This window comes from Mustelus asterias, chromosome 15, assembly GCF_964213995.1.
Source record: "Mustelus asterias chromosome 15, sMusAst1.hap1.1, whole genome shotgun sequence".
NCBI lineage: Eukaryota > Metazoa > Chordata > Chondrichthyes > Carcharhiniformes > Triakidae > Mustelus > Mustelus asterias.
The window spans coordinates 89,002,471-89,020,239 of NC_135815.1; the positions used below are offsets into that span (position 1 = coordinate 89,002,471).

General features: G+C 43.5%; 1 protein-coding gene across 1 annotated transcript; it reads left to right on the forward strand.

The window, feature by feature from the left end:
- The first annotated feature begins 493 nt into the window (after positions 1–493).
- On the forward strand, positions 494–12,086 carry naa20 (N-alpha-acetyltransferase 20, NatB catalytic subunit). Its single transcript, XM_078230297.1, has 6 exons — positions 494–615; positions 4,150–4,174; positions 5,929–6,019; positions 9,857–9,992; positions 10,091–10,236; positions 11,057–12,086. Exons 1-6 carry the CDS (start codon positions 563–565, stop codon positions 11,140–11,142), a joined length of 537 nt encoding a protein of 178 aa, XP_078086423.1. The 5' UTR covers positions 494–562; the 3' UTR covers positions 11,143–12,086.
- Positions 12,087–17,769: the final 5,683 nt, after the last annotated feature.

The following is a 17,769-nucleotide window of genomic DNA, read 5'->3' on the forward strand; positions in this document are numbered from 1 at the left end:
TTGCAAAAGAGCAACAGAAACTTCCCTTCAGGACAGATGGGGCGGGGCCGGGTCTAGGGGCGGGACCAGGGGCGGGCCGGGTCTATAGGGGCGGGGCGGCGTTGGGTGGGGGTGTGTCTAGGGGCGGGGCCAGGGACAGAGCGTGTGGGTGTGGCTGGGGCGGGTCTGGGCAGAGCGAGTGTGGCGGGAGAGATTGGAGCCGGGGGGGCGGGGTCAGGGGCGGGTCCGCGATAGGGTGGGGCCGGGCCTCAGCCGGCGTCCGGCTCGCGGCAGAGGGGCGTGGCCAGCGACTGGGGCGGAGCGATGGTGTGCGTGGGGGCCGGGGAGGGAGGGCAGGGGCGGGGCAACGCTGGACTGGCGGCTGAGGGGCCGGGCGAAGGTAAAGGGGGCGGGTGCGAGACGATGGGCGTGGTTGGAGCCGGGAGGCGGGTCCAGGCAGCGAGCCGCCTGACTGGACGAAGCTGGTGGCTCACGTCACTGGCATTAACACGTATCGCGCTGCGTCCTGACGTCAGTTCCGCCGGTGGTCGTACGGCAGGTTGATTTCCGGTGGGAGGCCGCAATGACAACGCTGCGAGCGTTCTGTTGTGATGATCTCTTTCGCTTTAACAACATGTGAGTGAACTACAGCCAGAGAGTGTTCCACAGAGTGAAAACTACCGAGTGATGTACAGGGTGCGAGTGATAACACTGACTGGCTGCAACAGAATCGCAGCAGGAGGACATTTGGCCCATTGTTTCTATACTAGCCCTCCCTCACATCTTCCCAATCCTCTCCTGCCCTTTCCCCAATGTCCTGTAAATACCTCACCTTCCAGTGTGCTTCCAATTCCCTTTTGAAATATATCCAATTACCTTAACTTTCTACCCTCTGGTTACCCCTAACATCAGAAGTATTCTTATGGGTATTAATTACACAACACAGTGGTTAGCACTGCTGCCTCACAGCGCCAGGGGACCCGGGTTCGATTCCTGGCTTGGGTCACTGTCTGCACGGAATCTGCACGTTCTCCCTGTGTCTGCGTGGGTTTCCTCCGGATGCTCCGATTCTCTCCCACAGTCCAAAGATGTGCAGATTAGGTGCATTGGCCATGTTAGATTCTCCCTCACTATACCCGAGCAGGCACCGGAGTGTGGCGACTAGGGGATTTTCACAGTAACTTCATTGCAGTGTTAATGTAAGCCGACTTGTGACACTAATAAATAAACTTTAAAAAACTCTGCGTACTCCGATTTCCTCCCACACTCCAAAGATGTGTGTGGTTTAGGTGCATTGGCCATGCTAAATTGACCCTTAGTTTCAGGGGGGGGTACATTTGTGGAGTTATAGGGATAGAGTCTGGGTGGGATTGTTGTCGGTGCAGGCTTGATAGGCTGAATGGCCTCCATCTGCACTGTAGGGAATCAATGATTCTATGACATAAAAACTCGATGGCACAGTGGTTAGCACTGCTGCCTCACAGCACCAGGGACCTGGGTTCAATTCTGGCCTCGGGTCACTGTCTGTGTGGAGTTTGCACATTTTCCCCGTGTCTGTGTGGGTTTCCTCCGGATGCTCCGGTTTCTTCCCACACTCCAAAGATGTGCGGGCTAGGTTGATTGGCCATGCTAAATTCCCCCTTAGTGTTAGGGGGATTAACAGCAGGGTAAATACGTGCGGTTACGGCAATAGAACCTGGGTAGAATTGTTGTCGGTGCAGGCTCGATGGGCCGAATGGCCTCCTTCTGCATTGTAGGGATTCTGATTCTAAATAGGGTTGTAGTAATACAGGGTATGTATAACATAGCATTTAATAACACAGTAGACGAAGGAAGGTCAACAATGCGAGTTGGAATAATTGATGTGAACAAAAAAACTTGGATAAAGATTTGAACACAGAGGTTGTTGAGGTAGGAATGAAGGTTGACAATGTTGTAGAGGTGTAAATAGGCAGTCTTGGTGACTGAGCAGATATTAAGGTTGAAATTCAGCTCAGGATTGTACAGAGCATCAACATTGCACCGAGTATTGTTCACGTTGAGCAAGAGAACAGGGAGGAGAATGGAATCAGGGCAGAGTTTGTGGAAGGCGATGAGGCCTATAGTTTTAATCATCTTGCTGTTTGTTTGAAGGAAGTTCTGGTTCATCTACAACTTCATGTCACAGAGACAGTCTAAGCATGGGTATAATGATAGGAGAGAGAAGTTGTGAGGTAGAGGTGGTTGTGATCTGCTTACAAATGGAAGTTGGCCCCATGCCTGTGGACCAAGGGACAACATGAGCAAAACAATGGGGTAAGGATTGATTGTCGGGATGCCCTGGGCTGACAGGTTGGCAGCGAATAAGAAGCTTTTGCTGGAATCCGGGTAGGTAGGCAATGGACCACACAAGGCTAGTCAGACAGAGATTATTAGTTTAATTCATTTATTATTGTCACAAGTAGGCTTACATTAACACTGCAATGAAGTTACTGGACAACAGAGGAGAAGCAGTGAGACGGAACCACGTGATAAATGCACTGGAAAGATAAAACCAGTAAGAGAGCATAACATGCCAATCACACAGGATATGATTCACCGCTTTGGCCACTATCTCAGAATGGTGACTTAAATAGAAGCTCAATTGCAGGGATTCAGGGCGACACAGCGCCAGGGACCCGGGTTCGATTCCGGCCTTGGATGACAGTGTGGAGTTTGCATATTCGCCCCATATCTGTGTGGATTTCCTTCGGGTGCTCCGGTTTCCTCCCACAGTCCAAAGATGTGCAGGTTAGGTGGATTGGCCATGCTAAATTACCCCTTAGTGGCCAAAGACGTGTAGGTCAGGTGGATTGGGTTATGGGGATAGGGCGGTGTTAGGCCTGGATGAGATATTCTTTTGTAGAGTTGATGAAGACTGGATGGACCGAATATCCACCTTCTGCACTATTGGGATTCTATAAAAACGGTGGTTCTGCAGAGATTGAAAGAGAGCATGCAGCTCATTTATTAAGGGAGGCAACAACACATGAGGTTATTTCAAAGCAATGTACATATTAACCACATTTATAAACTAAAATGATTCTGCCAAGATGAGGCACTTGAGGATTTGTACGCCTTGTGTTGGGGACTATTCTTTCTCAACAAAATGAATGTGCTTCAGAAATTACATGTTTAACAGCCTTAACCGATTCATGTATATATAAATACTTTATTTCCCTGAATATGAGATAACCAGGAGTAAGCACAGAATTTTTTCACTGTGTTAGTTGCTGACTTCTAGAATGTGTCTGTACAGAGGAGCCAGGCAATTGAATTAGTTGCATACTGCTGACAGAGCTTCCCATTCTACCCGCAAATACATCCTTTGTGTCGCTGTTCAAAAATCTTGTCGCAATATGCGACTGAATTCTGTTTCAGAACTTCAGCATTTGGAAGGAGCCAGCAAGAGGTATTAGTTTGCATGAGACAGGGAAGATATAACTCCTTCCTCGGGGAGCATAATAAGTGCAGAATGTAATATCAAGTGCATGCTTTGGAAGGGTCGAATTTCTAAATTTTGGCACAGGTATCAGTGTTGTTGGCATTGCTGGCTTCTCCTGTTGCTAATTGAAGGAAATCAAACTGTTTCAACTGCAGATCCCAGTTGAAAGCCACTTGTAAACACCGCCTAATGTCTGGCCTTACACCTGACTCTATTATTCCTGAATGCAATCCAATAGTGCCTGACAAAAGTCTGAGATCACGTACCAACTGACTCGCCTTCCCTGCTGCCATCAGACTTTTGAATGGACTTTCCTCGCATTAAGTTGATCTTTCTCTACACCCTAGCTATGACTGTAACACTACATTCTGCACTCTCTCCTTTCCTTCTCTATGAACGGTATGCTTTGTCTGTAATAGCGCGCAAGAAACAATACTTTTCACTGTATACTAATACATGTGATAATAAATCAAATCATTTGCATAGTTTACCTTATTTAAGGCAAATTGTCTTGAAGAGTTGTTGGCAAAAAGGTTTGGCAAAGTTTGTGTGGCAGTGTGCACATCAATTTGTACCCTGATGTCAGTGCGGTGAAAGTGATGCATGGCTTTTCCCAGAGGTTTTTCCCAGTGCTGTGAAGCTAATGCCAGTTAGTATTTTAAGCAGGAGACTGAACCTCTTCTAATTTGTCTCTCTTTTCTTTGCAGAAATCTGGATCCACTTACCGAAACTGTATCCTTGTAATCAGCCCTTGTCACACTGGCTTCCTGTGGGGAATCTTGATTTAATATAATAGATGGCCCTTTATTTTAGTAAATCATGATTCAGATTGGGGATATGTTGATGCTTTAAGTTCATATTCAATTTATCCTTGGCATATGCAATGTGCTTGGTGAATACCTGACTTATGATCTCGATATAGCTTAGTCCTTTTGATTAATTCTAGTTGTTAGTTGATCTTTGGTTGATGTTTAAAACCTTCAAAAATAAGGTTATTTAATAATGGTCAGCTATTATATCAGATAGTCCTCTCACTATTGGATTTATCTTGAGTTGGACATGCCACCTTCTCATTGTTGCTGCCATTGCCCCTTTCAGATTTAAATGTTTTAATTCATTTGACCTTGTGCATTCACCTGATCGCTAGAACGGCTATAGTTTACAAAAGCATTTCAGTAAAACCCTGGCTCTCGCTTAGGGCAGGTGATGGCTGAGTGGTATTACCGCTAGACTATTAATCCAGAAATTCAGCTAATGTTCTGGGTTCGATCCCTGCCACGCAGATGGTAGAATTTGAATTCAGTGAAAAAAAAATCTGGAATCAAGCATCTACTGATGACTGTGAAACCATTGTCGATTGTCGGAAAAACCCATCTGGTTCTCTAATGTCCTTTAGGGAAGGAAATCTGCCGTCCTTACCTGGTCTGGCCTACATGTGACTCCAGAGCCACAGCAATGTGGTTGACTCTCAACTGTCCTCTGAATAAGAGCAACTAGGGTTTGGAGGGTAGGTCTTATGAGGAAAGGTTGAGGGAGCTAGGGCTTTTCTCTTTGGAGCGGAGGAGGATGAGAAGCGACTTAATAGAGGTTTATAAGATGATAAGGGGGATAGATAGAGTGGACGTTCAGAGACTATTTCCTCGGGTGAATGTACCTGTTACTAGGGGGCATAACTATAAGGTTCATGGTGGGAGATATAGGAGGGATGTCCGAGGTAGGTTTTTTACTCAGAGAGTGGTTGGGGTGTGGAATGGACTGCCTGCTGTGATAGTGGAGTCGGACACTTTGGGAACTTTCAAGCCGTTATTGGATAGGCACGTGGAGTACACCAGGATGATAGGGAGTGGGATAGCTTGATCTTGGTTTCGGACAAAGCTTGGCACAACATCGAGGGCCAAAGGGCCTGTACTGTGCTGTACTGTTCTATGTTCTATGTATGTTCTAGGGATGGGCAATAAATATTGGCCAGGCAGCAAAACCCATGTCCCACGCATTAATAAAAAGGTTACTTGTATGGGATTGTAATTCTTTGCTTGGTGTGATCCAGCCATTTGGAGATACGGTCTGGTAGATTTGCTGAGGTCATCCGTTCTAGGTTACACTAAACTCAGCATTAATTATTATCAGCAGGTCATTTGAAGTGGTGGGAACTAGTTTAGGTAGCAAGCCCTTGAAAGTCCAAACACCAGTTAGCATTGCTGCTCGCAAGCTATAAATTCAGAGGCAGGTTGAAAGACAGCTGTAGAGTTGGGAAATGTGTTGTACCAGGGCAGGGGAAAGTAGAATTTATGTTGGAAATCAGAAATGAAAGAGAATAGTTTGGAGAGGAAGATTGCATTTGACTAGCCTCCCATCACATGTCAAGAACAGTTAGTTACATTTATGAAATATTTTCGATAGTTGATTTATTGTAAACTGTATAGCCAACTATAAACTGATCTTTTATTAAGCTATTCTTTTTGTTATTTTTCTTAAGTAATGCATAGTATGGGATCCCTTTCTACCTACAATATCTAGCTCATTGGCCAGAGTATTTCATCGTTGCGGAGGCCCCTGGAGGAGAGTTAATGGGATACAGTAAGGATCCAATGTCATGATCGCTGTTGTGTTCTACAGATATCAGACAATATAACTTACTTTTTATAATTGTCAGATGTACATTTTAGCTAGTTCAGTTGGTTATATTTTGTGCTTACCGACTGTCATTTACAGCATTTTCTGATTTTATTTGAAGCTACCCACAATCTTGGTGTTGTATTTGACCCAGTGATGAGTTTCTGACCTTAGAACTAGGCATCACTGAGAACCCCCGATTCCACCTCTGTAACATTGCTAGACTCCCACCGCAGCTCATCTGCTGCTGGAGTGCTCACTCATTCACTCATTACTTCTGAATCTAACTATTCCAATGCCCTCCTGGCTGGCTTCCCATCTTCCGCCTTTCGCAAACTTAAGGTCATCCAAAACCATCCTACCTATAACTTCTAATTTGTACCAGGTCCCATTCACCCATTGCACTGTGCTTCCTGACTGACATTAGCTCTTGGTCAAAAAATAAAGCTCACTTAAATTTATTTTATTAGTGTCACAAGTCGGCTTACATTAACACTACAATGAAGTTACTGTGAAAATCCCCTAGTTGCCACACTCTGGCGCCTGTTCGGGTAACACTGAGGGAGAATTTAACACGGCCAAAGCACCGAATCAGCACATCTTTCAGACTGTGGGAGAAACCGGAGCACCCGGAGGAAACCCACGCAGACATGGGGAGAATGTACAGAATCCACACAGACAGTGACCCAAGCCGGGAATCGAACCCAGGACCCTGGCGCTATGAGGAAGCAGTGCTTGCCACGGTGCTGCCCATGAAATGACTCAACTGTAAAATTCTCATCCTTGGTTTCAAATCCCTGTACAGCCTTCCTTATTTGTGTAACCTCCTCCAGCCCTACAAACCTAGGGGTTATCTATCCTCCTCCAATTCTGATTTTTAATTGCTCCATCATTGCTGACTATACCTTCAGCTGCTAAGGCCCTACGCTCTGGAATTCCCTCCACCCCTCTCTCTCTCCTTTTAAGACGCTCCTTAAAACCTACCACTTTGACCAAACTTTAGGTCATCTGTTCAAATATTTTCCTCAGATCTGTCAAATTGATATCACTCCTGTGAGGCACCTTGGAACATTTTGCTACATTAAAGGTGCTATTTAAATGCAAGGTGTTGTTGTAATGAAATTTTATATCGACTTGTATTTTATTTCTGCATTTAGTTTTCCACAGTTGACTAATTTGTATTTTTTTAGAAATGCTAAATCTATTTCGTTATTTTTTAAAAAACATTGAGCCCTCATTTTGACCCTGTTACATTTCTTCAAAAATGTGCAAAGAAATGAGAAGTTGTCCTCGAACACAAAATACTGGAGTGAGAATGTCTGCTGTTTCTTATCTGATCTCCGTTGTGAATTTACCCTGTAGTACAATCTTTGTATTCTTGTCTGGACAGATACCTACACTGGATAATATTCTCTACTTTGTAAAATCTTCTGTAATTCATAGAATCCTACAGTGCAGAAGGAGGCCATTTGGCCCATCGAGTCGGCACCGACCACAATCCCACCCATGCTTCTCAGCGCCTATCCCCATAACCCTACTTATTTAACCTCCTAATCCCCCGACACTAAGGGGCAATTTAACATGGCCAATTAACCTAAGCAGCATGTCTTTGGACTGTGGGAGGAAACCGGAGCACTAGGAGGAAACCCACACAGATGTGGGGCGAATTTGCAAATTCCACACAGTGACCCAAGCCGGGAATTGAACCTGGGTCCCTGGCGCTGTGAGGCAGCAGTGCTAACCACTGTGCCATCATGCAGAGCATTACTGTGAGAGGAGTCAGCAGAAACTTTGTAGCTATATGAAAGTGTATATTGTCTGTTCATTGCACCTTTCCAGCATGTGTGAAGTGTCACATTTCGGGGAAAGGTGAAAGCAAAGGTAGTTATGTCTGAAAAAGTGGAAATATCTAGAACTTTTTAATTGATTGTAGCAGTCTACTTCTCAAAAGACTAACACTTCAGGACCTTTAATGTGAACAGCAATTGAATTTGCCCAGTGATTACTTAAGAGTCACTAGACTCCAGGCCTTAAAGACACTCACCTTAATCTTAATCACCAAATGATGAAGTCTGGGTTACATGGTTGTGATCCCCATAACCTCATAAAACAGCAAATAGTTCGATTTAATTCCAAGTATATGTAAAAGCTTTGAATTTGGCATGACAAATTAACAAGGGAAACCAAGTATTTTCCTGTCATGCTTCATGTTCTGTGCCATGTGAGATTCACTAGTAGTTAAAAAATTCTCCTTGATCCGAGCTTTTGCTTGATGCAAAACATTCCTCAGCTATCTAAGTTTATAGAAGTTCCTACTTTTCGTCATTTAATCTATACTGGAAATGCCGGTTTCAAAATGGATGCTTTCCACTGAATCGGCTTCGCTTCCCAGACAGCTTCCATCTTACTTTTCATTCTGGTGGCGTATTTTTTTCATAAAAATAGCTTTGAACTGATGATTGAATAGAAACATTTTTCAGTGTGTAAGTGGATCAAAGGAGGATACACATATATTTTAGACATCAGAAAGTAACATAGCATCGCAGCCTGGCACAAAAGGCAGATAAATTCATTTGTAGGCGACTCACTTTTAATTTTTCTTAGTATTCTTGTCCAGAGCCCAGTGTTTCTCTTTAAAATATTGATTCTTCTATTTGCAATTCAAATTCATCTGCATCAACCTATGGTTGTTGGACAGTTTTCACCATGGATCGCAACTCCCAAGACTGCTGATAAAACATTTGAAAAGTATTAACATTTCCATAAAAGAAGTGGGAACTGTGGCACAGTGGTGAGCACTGCTGCCTCTCAGTGCCAGGGACCGGGTTTAATTCCCGGCTTGGGTCACTATCTGTGCAGAGTCTGCACCATCTCCCCGTCTCTGCATGGGTTTCCTCCCACAGTCTGAAAGACGTGCTGGTTAGGTGCATTGACCATGCTAAATTCTCCCTCAGTGTACCCGAACAGGTGCCAGAGTGTAGGGGATCTTCATAGTAACTACATTGCAATGTTAATGTAAGCATACTTGTGACCCTAATAAATAAAGCCATGTTGTGTGCAGCACAAAAGCCCAAAACGTCGGAACAAACTGTGGCATTGTTGTGATGTGCAAGGTATTGATGCAGTGAAATTTGATTGTGCCAGCCCTCGACATGCTTATTCCCAACAAAATTAGCAGTTTGTCACTAGTGAATCCACCGAGCAGCTCAAGTGGCACATATTGGCAGCATTTTACAACTTTTTAAACTTAAAATATGAAATTTTAAAAGATTTTGGGGCTGTAACCAAGACAGTGTTTGCATTTTTATAGAAATTTCAAAAAGCTAATGTTTTTCTGGCAGTCAGAGGCCCGATGGCTCGAGCCATGTACTGGCATTTAAGATTTTTAAAATCCTGCTCTCAGTTTAAGAGCAATGCAGGTGGATAATATAGCCATGGTGTTTTTAGACCCTTCTTAAAAATGCTTGATAATGCTCCATTTTCAGTGCGATAACCTTATCACATTTATCTAAGAACTTACACTTTGAAGTGTCATCGCTCTTCTCAGGTTAAACGTAGCTGCTGTTTTGCACAAATCACAATCTTACAAACAGCCACTAGGTGTCCTAGGCTAGTTGGAACTTTAGGGGTTTTCAAAATGGAGTAATTGGATAAATCAAAATCGGTTAAATATGATCAAAGGTTGCAAGCCATTTGTAAAATGCTGCGAGAGGTTTGGTTCGATCTGAAACCTGGATGAACTGCAGTGGTAATGTTTAATGAGTAGAAAGAGCTTTTCTGATTGTTGCTCCTTTTATTAAGTTATGGGGAAAGCTGAAGGATCAGTGGCGAGAGAGGAATGGCATGGGCACGTAACGGCTTTATCAGTTGCTCCAGAATTTAGACGCTTGGGATTGGCAGCTAAACTAATGGAACTACTGGAGGAAATATCTGAAAGGTTGGTCTATCGATTTTAACAGTTAATATATATGAGATATAAGGCATCCATATTGCAATTGTCAGAAACTGATGAATACTTTGTGTCTTTCACTGTAGAAAGGGTGGATTCTTTGTGGATCTATTTGTCCGAGTATCCAATCAAGTAGCAGTCAACATGTACAAACAGCTTGGCTATAGTGTCTACCGAACGGTGATAGAATACTACTCAGCTAGCAATGGAGAACCTGATGAAGACGCTTATGGTATGATTGTGAATTTCTGTGGAATGTATTTTGATTTGATTTATTATTGTCACATGTATTAGTATGCAATGAAAAGTATTGTTTCTTGCACACTATACAGACAAAGCATACCATTCATAGAGAAGGAAACGAGAAATTGCAGAATGTAGTGTTACAGTCACAGCTAGGGTGTAGAGAAAGATCAACTTAGTGCGAGGTAGGTCCATTCAAAAGTCACATGGCAGCAGGGAAGAAGCTGTTCTTGAGTTGGTTAGTACGTGACCTCAGACTTTTGCATGCTTTTCCCAGCGGAGGAAGGTAGAAAAGAGAATGTCCAGCATGCGTGGGGTCCTTAATTGTATTGAAAATACAACACCGGTAACTCTGCAATGATTATGGAACAGATTATACATGTGGGCATTGCATAGATCAGTTTATTAGTTTAAAATGGGGTATGAAAAAAATCTGGATTTATCAGAGTCCATTTATGAAGCTTTCCATTTTCGTGAGGTTCCTTTTTCTTTCGATTGAGGCTACTTCTCTCACTCGCTAAGTTACAAGTGTGAAAGATAGTTGGAAGTTACCAGTAATGATGTCCCTTCCATAGGAAACAGCCACTAGGGGCGGCACAGTGGTTAGTACTGCTGCCTCACAGCGCCAGGGCCCAGGGGGTTTTCACAGTAACTTCATTGCAGTGTTAATGTAAGCCTACTTGTGACACTAATAAATAAACTTAAACAGGTAGAACTTTTGCTGCAGTTTGCAATTAAGAAAATATTTTTAACGACTTGTCAAGAAACCTGCATTTTTTTTAATAAGCACTTTTTTCTTTCTATAACAGATATGCGGAAAGCCTTATCAAGAGATACAGAGAAGAAATCAATAATACCCCTTCCTCACCCAGTCAGACCGGAAGATATCGAATAACTGTAAGCTGTGGCTCTTGGGCTGTTGTAAACTAAAAGAAAACTATTTTACTTTAACTGTTTTAATATGAGAATGCTGAGCAGAGTTGCAAGGTAAGTTTGAATGTTTTATAAAAAGGACAGAGTATTCCCCAGTGCGGATAAACGTTAAATTTATATTTTAAAAAGAGATTTGAGGCCCTGTATCCCACATTTGGTTTATAGTCCTAAGAGCCACAGCTTTATCGGGAAATGTTTGTTTGGCATTTTTTCCCCCAGCAAATAATAATTAGCCCTTGAAGTACATTATGTATATTTGTATGCAAAAAGATCTTGTATCTACATCGTAAGTGTTTGTGTAAAATTTGTTACTTTTGTGATATACGCGATCTGTTTGAATGCTAACCCTTTGAGTCTGTGTTTCTGTTTGGCTGAACAGTTGCAGGCAACTGCCTGTTGAGGAAGATGACAGTGTTTCTGGGACGCTGAGAGCGGAATTGAATTTGCCACACTGATGTTGCAAACAAGCGCTGTGAAGAACATCATTGCATTTATGTTAATCACTGGGAAAAGTACTATCTAATGGATTTATACTGATAATGCTGGTACTTTAAACTCTCAAGGTCTTGAGTATCTTTATGGAGTTTTTTTCTGCTATTAACTAGAAAGCAGAACAGAAAGCAGCAATTATTTTCATTTGCTGTTAGTCCAGCTATATCAGCCAATTCACCTGGGGGCTTGGGGGGGGGGGGGGGGCGGGGGAGTGGGAAGAGAAGATGAGAAAGTTCTATAGTCTTGGCAGTCCAACCTTTTTGATGGGTCACAGTGGGGATAGGGTTAAGAAGGGGGCAGAGAATCTCATATATTGATCCAAATCAGGAGTTATTCAAAAGTTTAATATTTGTTCAGTTTTAATGTGATATTCCCAAGGTGCTGCAATAAACTGTCAAGAAAAGTTTCAAGCAATCCTTTTAGTATAAAGTGTTGAGATCTTGTAATTATTCCACTCTCGTGGTGAAACAAAATCCTGAATTTCTGTGCCACACAAAGTTCTCGGTTGCAAAATGGGCAGGAAATGTTATGGGTCCATTTTAATTTTTGCATTCAAAAGAAAACCTCCCAGGACAGCGGGAGGAAACCGGAGCACCCAGAGGAAACCCACACAGACACAGGGAGAACGTGCAAACTCCACACAGACAGTGACCCAAGCTGGGAATCGAACCCGGGTCTCTGGCACTGTGAGGCAGCAGTGCTAACCACTGTGCCAAGGTGGATTCCCCCCCCCCCCCCCCCGCTCCCCCTCTGAGAACTAACACCTAACCACCCAAAGAGGAGTACCTCACCCCATAATCTGTAAAAGTGAGTGAGAAGTGGTACGATCTGCTCTTCAGCAATTTTTAATGGTTAAATCAAAATAACTCCCTGACTCTCTAAAATCAACAAGTAACACTTTATTTATCTAACAGTAAACAAGTTAACTAAACTATTAACAAACAGGTTTTCGTGGAATGTTGTTTAGACAAATACAATTCCCATTCATTAACAAAAGAATAGAATTTTAGTCACTCTCTAAATTACAACCAAGTTTGGCGTCTTCCAGAATATTCTGGGCTTTCTCTGTTGATTCTTCTATCTGGAACTTCTGTTGTCTTTGGTACCTTTTCTATCGAGATGAGGCTTTCTTTTAAGACATAAATGAGGCCATTAAAGCCAGTAGTTCTCTCTCTCAGCTGAAATAAGCTGTTACTCTGGCAAGTGGCAGTTTCTCTTTTGTACCAGTGCCTCCCTTCTTTTATACCTATGATGACATCAATATTTCCCACAATATGATTGGTCCTAGGTTGTCAAAAACATCAAATTTAATAGGTATCTAAGTGCCTATAACATTAAGAGCATTCAAATGGTTATTGGATAAACATATGGATGATATTGGAATAGTGTAGATTAGAGGGGCTTTAGATTGGTTCCACTGGTCGGCGCAACATCGAGGGCCGAAGGGCCTGTACTGCGCTGTTATGTTCTATGTTCTAATTCAAATTTGATTGGCTAAATTCAAAAGCCTGTTTGTTGTCTTGGTAAAACTGCTGCCTAGCCCTTCAATACAAATGTTTCAATCTGAGAAAAACTAAACACAAAAAAAGCACCACCTTTTAACATACAATCTTACAAATACCAATCTATAATTACTCTACCTGACTTCACAACACTAAATCATGTATATAGTAAGCGAGTGCCTTGACAGACTCTGAGCCTATTAATTGACTTGGAAACCAAATAGGTTATTTCCCCCAACTCAGAACCTACAGACAAGGGGACTTGTTCACAGTGAAGTGAACTACACAAGAGCAGTTCATGGGTGGATTATACATGGAGAGTGGAAGACAAGGTGAATTTCTAGGGACAGGGTCAGAGCTGGGATGGAGATATATTCTGGGAGGATCCACTTTTTTAAAATACATATACAGGAATCCTAAAATCCACCTTCATTACCTGAAGCAGAAGTGAATTTATAGAGTTTCACATTCCACAAGGAGCACTGGTTCTGACTGTCCTGATATACTGTCACACCACACTTGCCCCAATTCGACAGCTCAACCAGCTCCCTCCAAAGTTCATAGAATCCCTACAGTGCACAAGAGGCCATCCAGCCCATAGAGTCTGCACTGACTCTCTGACAGAGTATCTCACCCAGGGCCTAACCCCTGCCCTATTCGCCATGGCCAATGCACCTAACCCGCACATCTTTAGAGTGTGGGAGGAAACCAGAGCACCGAGAGGAAACCCACGCAGACATGGAGAGAATATGCAAAGTCCACACTGTTACCCTAGGCTGGAATTGAACCTGGGTCTTTGGTGCTGTGAGGCAGCAGTGCTAACCACTGTGCCACCGTTCAATTAATTCTCCTCCAACTCTGTACCTGGACTTAACCTGCTGTTTCCTTCACCTATGCTTCACCTTTTGTGTACATTAGAGAGAATGTTCAAAACCTTTTAACAAAATTTCAAGGACAACATACCTGTAAGACTTGTATTAAACTGACACTATTGTATCTGCTCCAACACTTGCCTCTATCAATCTCCCTCTGCTGGTGTGTCTGTATCACTGCACTCAGTCATGTCCATCTCCAACATTTGATGTTCCACAAAGCTTGTCTTGAAAACCATGCTTCCTATAATGTGGAAATAGAACCATAGAACATTACAGCTCAGAAACAGGCCTTTTGGCCCTTCTTGTCTGTGCCGAACCATTTTTCGCCTAGTCCCACTGACCTGCACTTGGACCATATCCCTCCACACCCCTCTCATCCATGAACCCGTCCAAGTTTTTCTTAAATGTTAAAAGTGACCCCGCATTTACCACTTTATCCGGCAGCTCATTCCACACTCCCACCACTCTGCGTGAAGAAGCCCCCCCCTAATATTCCCTTTAAACTTTTCTCCTTTCACCCTTAACCCATGCCCTCTGGTTTTTTTCTCCCCTAGCCTCAGCGGAAAAAGCCTGCTTGCATTCACTCTATCTATACCCATCAAAATCTTATACACCTCTATCAAATCTCCCCTCAATCTTCTACGCTCCAGGGAATAAAGTCCCAACCTATTCAATCTCTCTCTGTAACTCAGCTTCTCAAGTCCCGGCAACATCCTTGTGAACCTTCTCTGCACTCTTTCAACCTTATTTACATCCTTCCTGTAACTAGGTGACCAAAACTGTACATAATACTCCAAATTCGGCCTCACCAATGCCTTATATAACCTTACCATAACACTCTAACTTTTATACTCGATACTCCGATTTATAAAGGCCAATGTACCAAAGGCACTCTTTACGACCCTGTCCACCTGTGACGTCACTTTTAGGGAATTCTGTACCTGTATTCCCAGATCCCTCTGTTCAACTGCACTCTTCAGAGTCCTACCATTTACCCTGTACGTTCTTCTTTGGTTTGTCCTTCCAAAGTGCAATATCTCACACTTGTCTGCGTTAAATTCCATTTGCCATTTTCCAGCCCATTTTTCTAGTTGGTCCAAATCCCTCTGCAAGCTTTGAAAACCTTCCTCACTGTCCACTACACCTCCAATCTTTGTATCATCAGCAAACTTGCTGATCCAATTTACCACATTATCATCCAGATCATTGATATAGATGACAAACAACAATGGACCCAACACCGATCCCTGCGGCACACCACTAGTCACAGGCCTCCACTCAGAGAAGCAATCCTCCACAACCACTCTCTGGCTTCTTCCATTGAGCCAGTGTCTAATCCAATTTACTACCTCCCCATGTATACCTAGCGACTGAACCTTCCTAACTAACCTCCCATGAGGGACCTTGTCAAAGGCCTTGCTGAAATCCAGGTAGACAACATCCACCGCCTTCCCTTCATCCACTTTCCTGGTAACCTCTTCGAAAAACTCTAATAGATTGGTCAAACATGACCTACCACGCACAAAGCCATGTTGACTCTCCCTAATAAGTCCCTGTCTATCCAAATATTTGTAGATCCTATCCCTTATCACACCTTCCAATAACTTGCCCACCACCGACATCAAACTTACTGGCCTATAATTTCCCGGATTTCTTTTGGAACCTTTTTTAAACAACGGAACAACATGAGCCACCCTCCAATCATCCGGCACCTCCCCCGTGAATACTGACATTTTAAATATGTCGGCCAGGGCCCCTGCAAGTTCAACATCGAAGTAGACTTTGGGTTACATTGGGTCTTTTTAGTGAGAATTCTAGAATACGTCAAAATAATGAAAATTCTAGAAAAAGTTAAAATAGGAACTGAAAACGTAGACTGAGATTTCTATGGTTTATGATCTAGCTTTCAATTTTTGGCTGCTCAGGTAGAGCCCAAGCTGAGCATAGAGACAGTAGGTCTGATAACTTACTTACTGCCCTAAGACAAACTTAATTCCAGCCATTCTCTCCATTTACCAGGAAATCTGACGCTTGTGTGTCACTAATGGTCTGGGCTGTCTACTGCACACTGCCAGAGAGATAAACAGCGAAGCAAACAGTCTACTGGTTTATATAAACAGAACTATATTGGGATGGACTGACTATGCCATGTTCTGAGAAGCAGCTAAATAAAATCCAGAGCTCTAGCTTCAGCCTTTATATGCCAGATACTAGATTTCATAGAATCCCTCCAGTGCAGGAGGCAGCCATTTGGCCCATTGAGCCTGCACTGACAATAATCCCACCCAGTTCCTATCCCTGTAATCCCACGTATTTACCCCACTAATCCCCCCTGACAAGGGACAATTTTAGCATAGCCAATCAACCTAACCCATACATCTTTGGACTGTGGGAGGAAACCGAAGCACCCAGAGGAAACCCACGCAGACACGGGGAGAATGTGCAAACTCCAGTCACCTGAGGCTGGAATTGAACCCGGGTCCCTGGTGCAGTGAGGCAGCAGTGCTAATCACTGCGCCACCGTGCCACCTATTTCCTTCAGATGCATCTGGCAATTGGCAGCAACTTGGGACATGAGCCTTGGTGAAATGCTTTTAATGATATTGTCCCTTCAAACATGGAAAAGTCGGAAGAGTCAGATTCTGACTAGGGTATGACTAATTTTTATTTGAACATAACACCAAGGGAAAGGAGTATTTGCCAAGGTGATGTACACCAGGCCAGTCACAATTACTTGGAGCTGGAGAAAAGAAAGGAAGGTGGAATTTATCATCCAACAGTGTACTCTCTCCCTTGAGAACAAGGACAACCAAAGAGGAACTCTGCAACATAACATGGTTACAAATAACGATTTAAGGAGACTGTGAAACATTGCTAAAATGGATGATGACTCTGCTGATTGATAACGTTTCCTGGCCCTATTGACTGGCAATGTGATCACAGCATACTCCCACCTTCACAACAGTTTGCTGTTTCTTAGCGTACCCTTGGAATAAAGAAAGTAAGAATGACAGAAGTTTTAAGATGTCTGGTGGGAAATTAATACAAACCTTTTTCCAGAGGGTGGTAGGTATCTGGAAATCGCTGCCCGGATTAGTGGCTGAAATTGAACCCTCACCTCATTTAAAAGGTACCTGGATCTGCACCTGAAGTGCTGTAACCTGTAAGGTTCTGGACCAGGTGCTGGAAGGTGGGATTAGAATAGGCAGCTAGTTTTTCACCAGTGCAGACATGATGGGCTGAATGGTCTCTTAGTGCCTTAACTTTTCAACAGTTTTACCTGAACCTTGGAACATTGCTGACGTGGCCATTAACTGTCTCTTCTCTGTATCAGGGAGAAGGTGCTCCTGCTCTGAGGCTTCCTACACAGTCTGGGATAGGGATCCATTCAGCAAAAGTGAAAGCAGCACGATGGCACAGTGGTTAGCACTGCTGCCTCACAGCACCAGGGACTAGAGTTCAATTCCCGGCTTGGGTCACTCCCTGTGCGGAGTCTGCACGTTCTTCCCATGTCTGCGTGGGTTTCCTGCAGGTGCTCCGGTTTCCTCCCACAGTCCGAAAGACATACTGGTTAGGTGCATTGGCCATGCTAAATTCTCCCTCTGTGTACCCGAACAGGTGCCGGAGTGTGGCGACTAGGGGATTTTCACTAAAGCTTCGAGTATGGGGTAAGGATTCACAGCGTTAGTCACTTTTCAAAGCAGTCCAACATCCAGATTT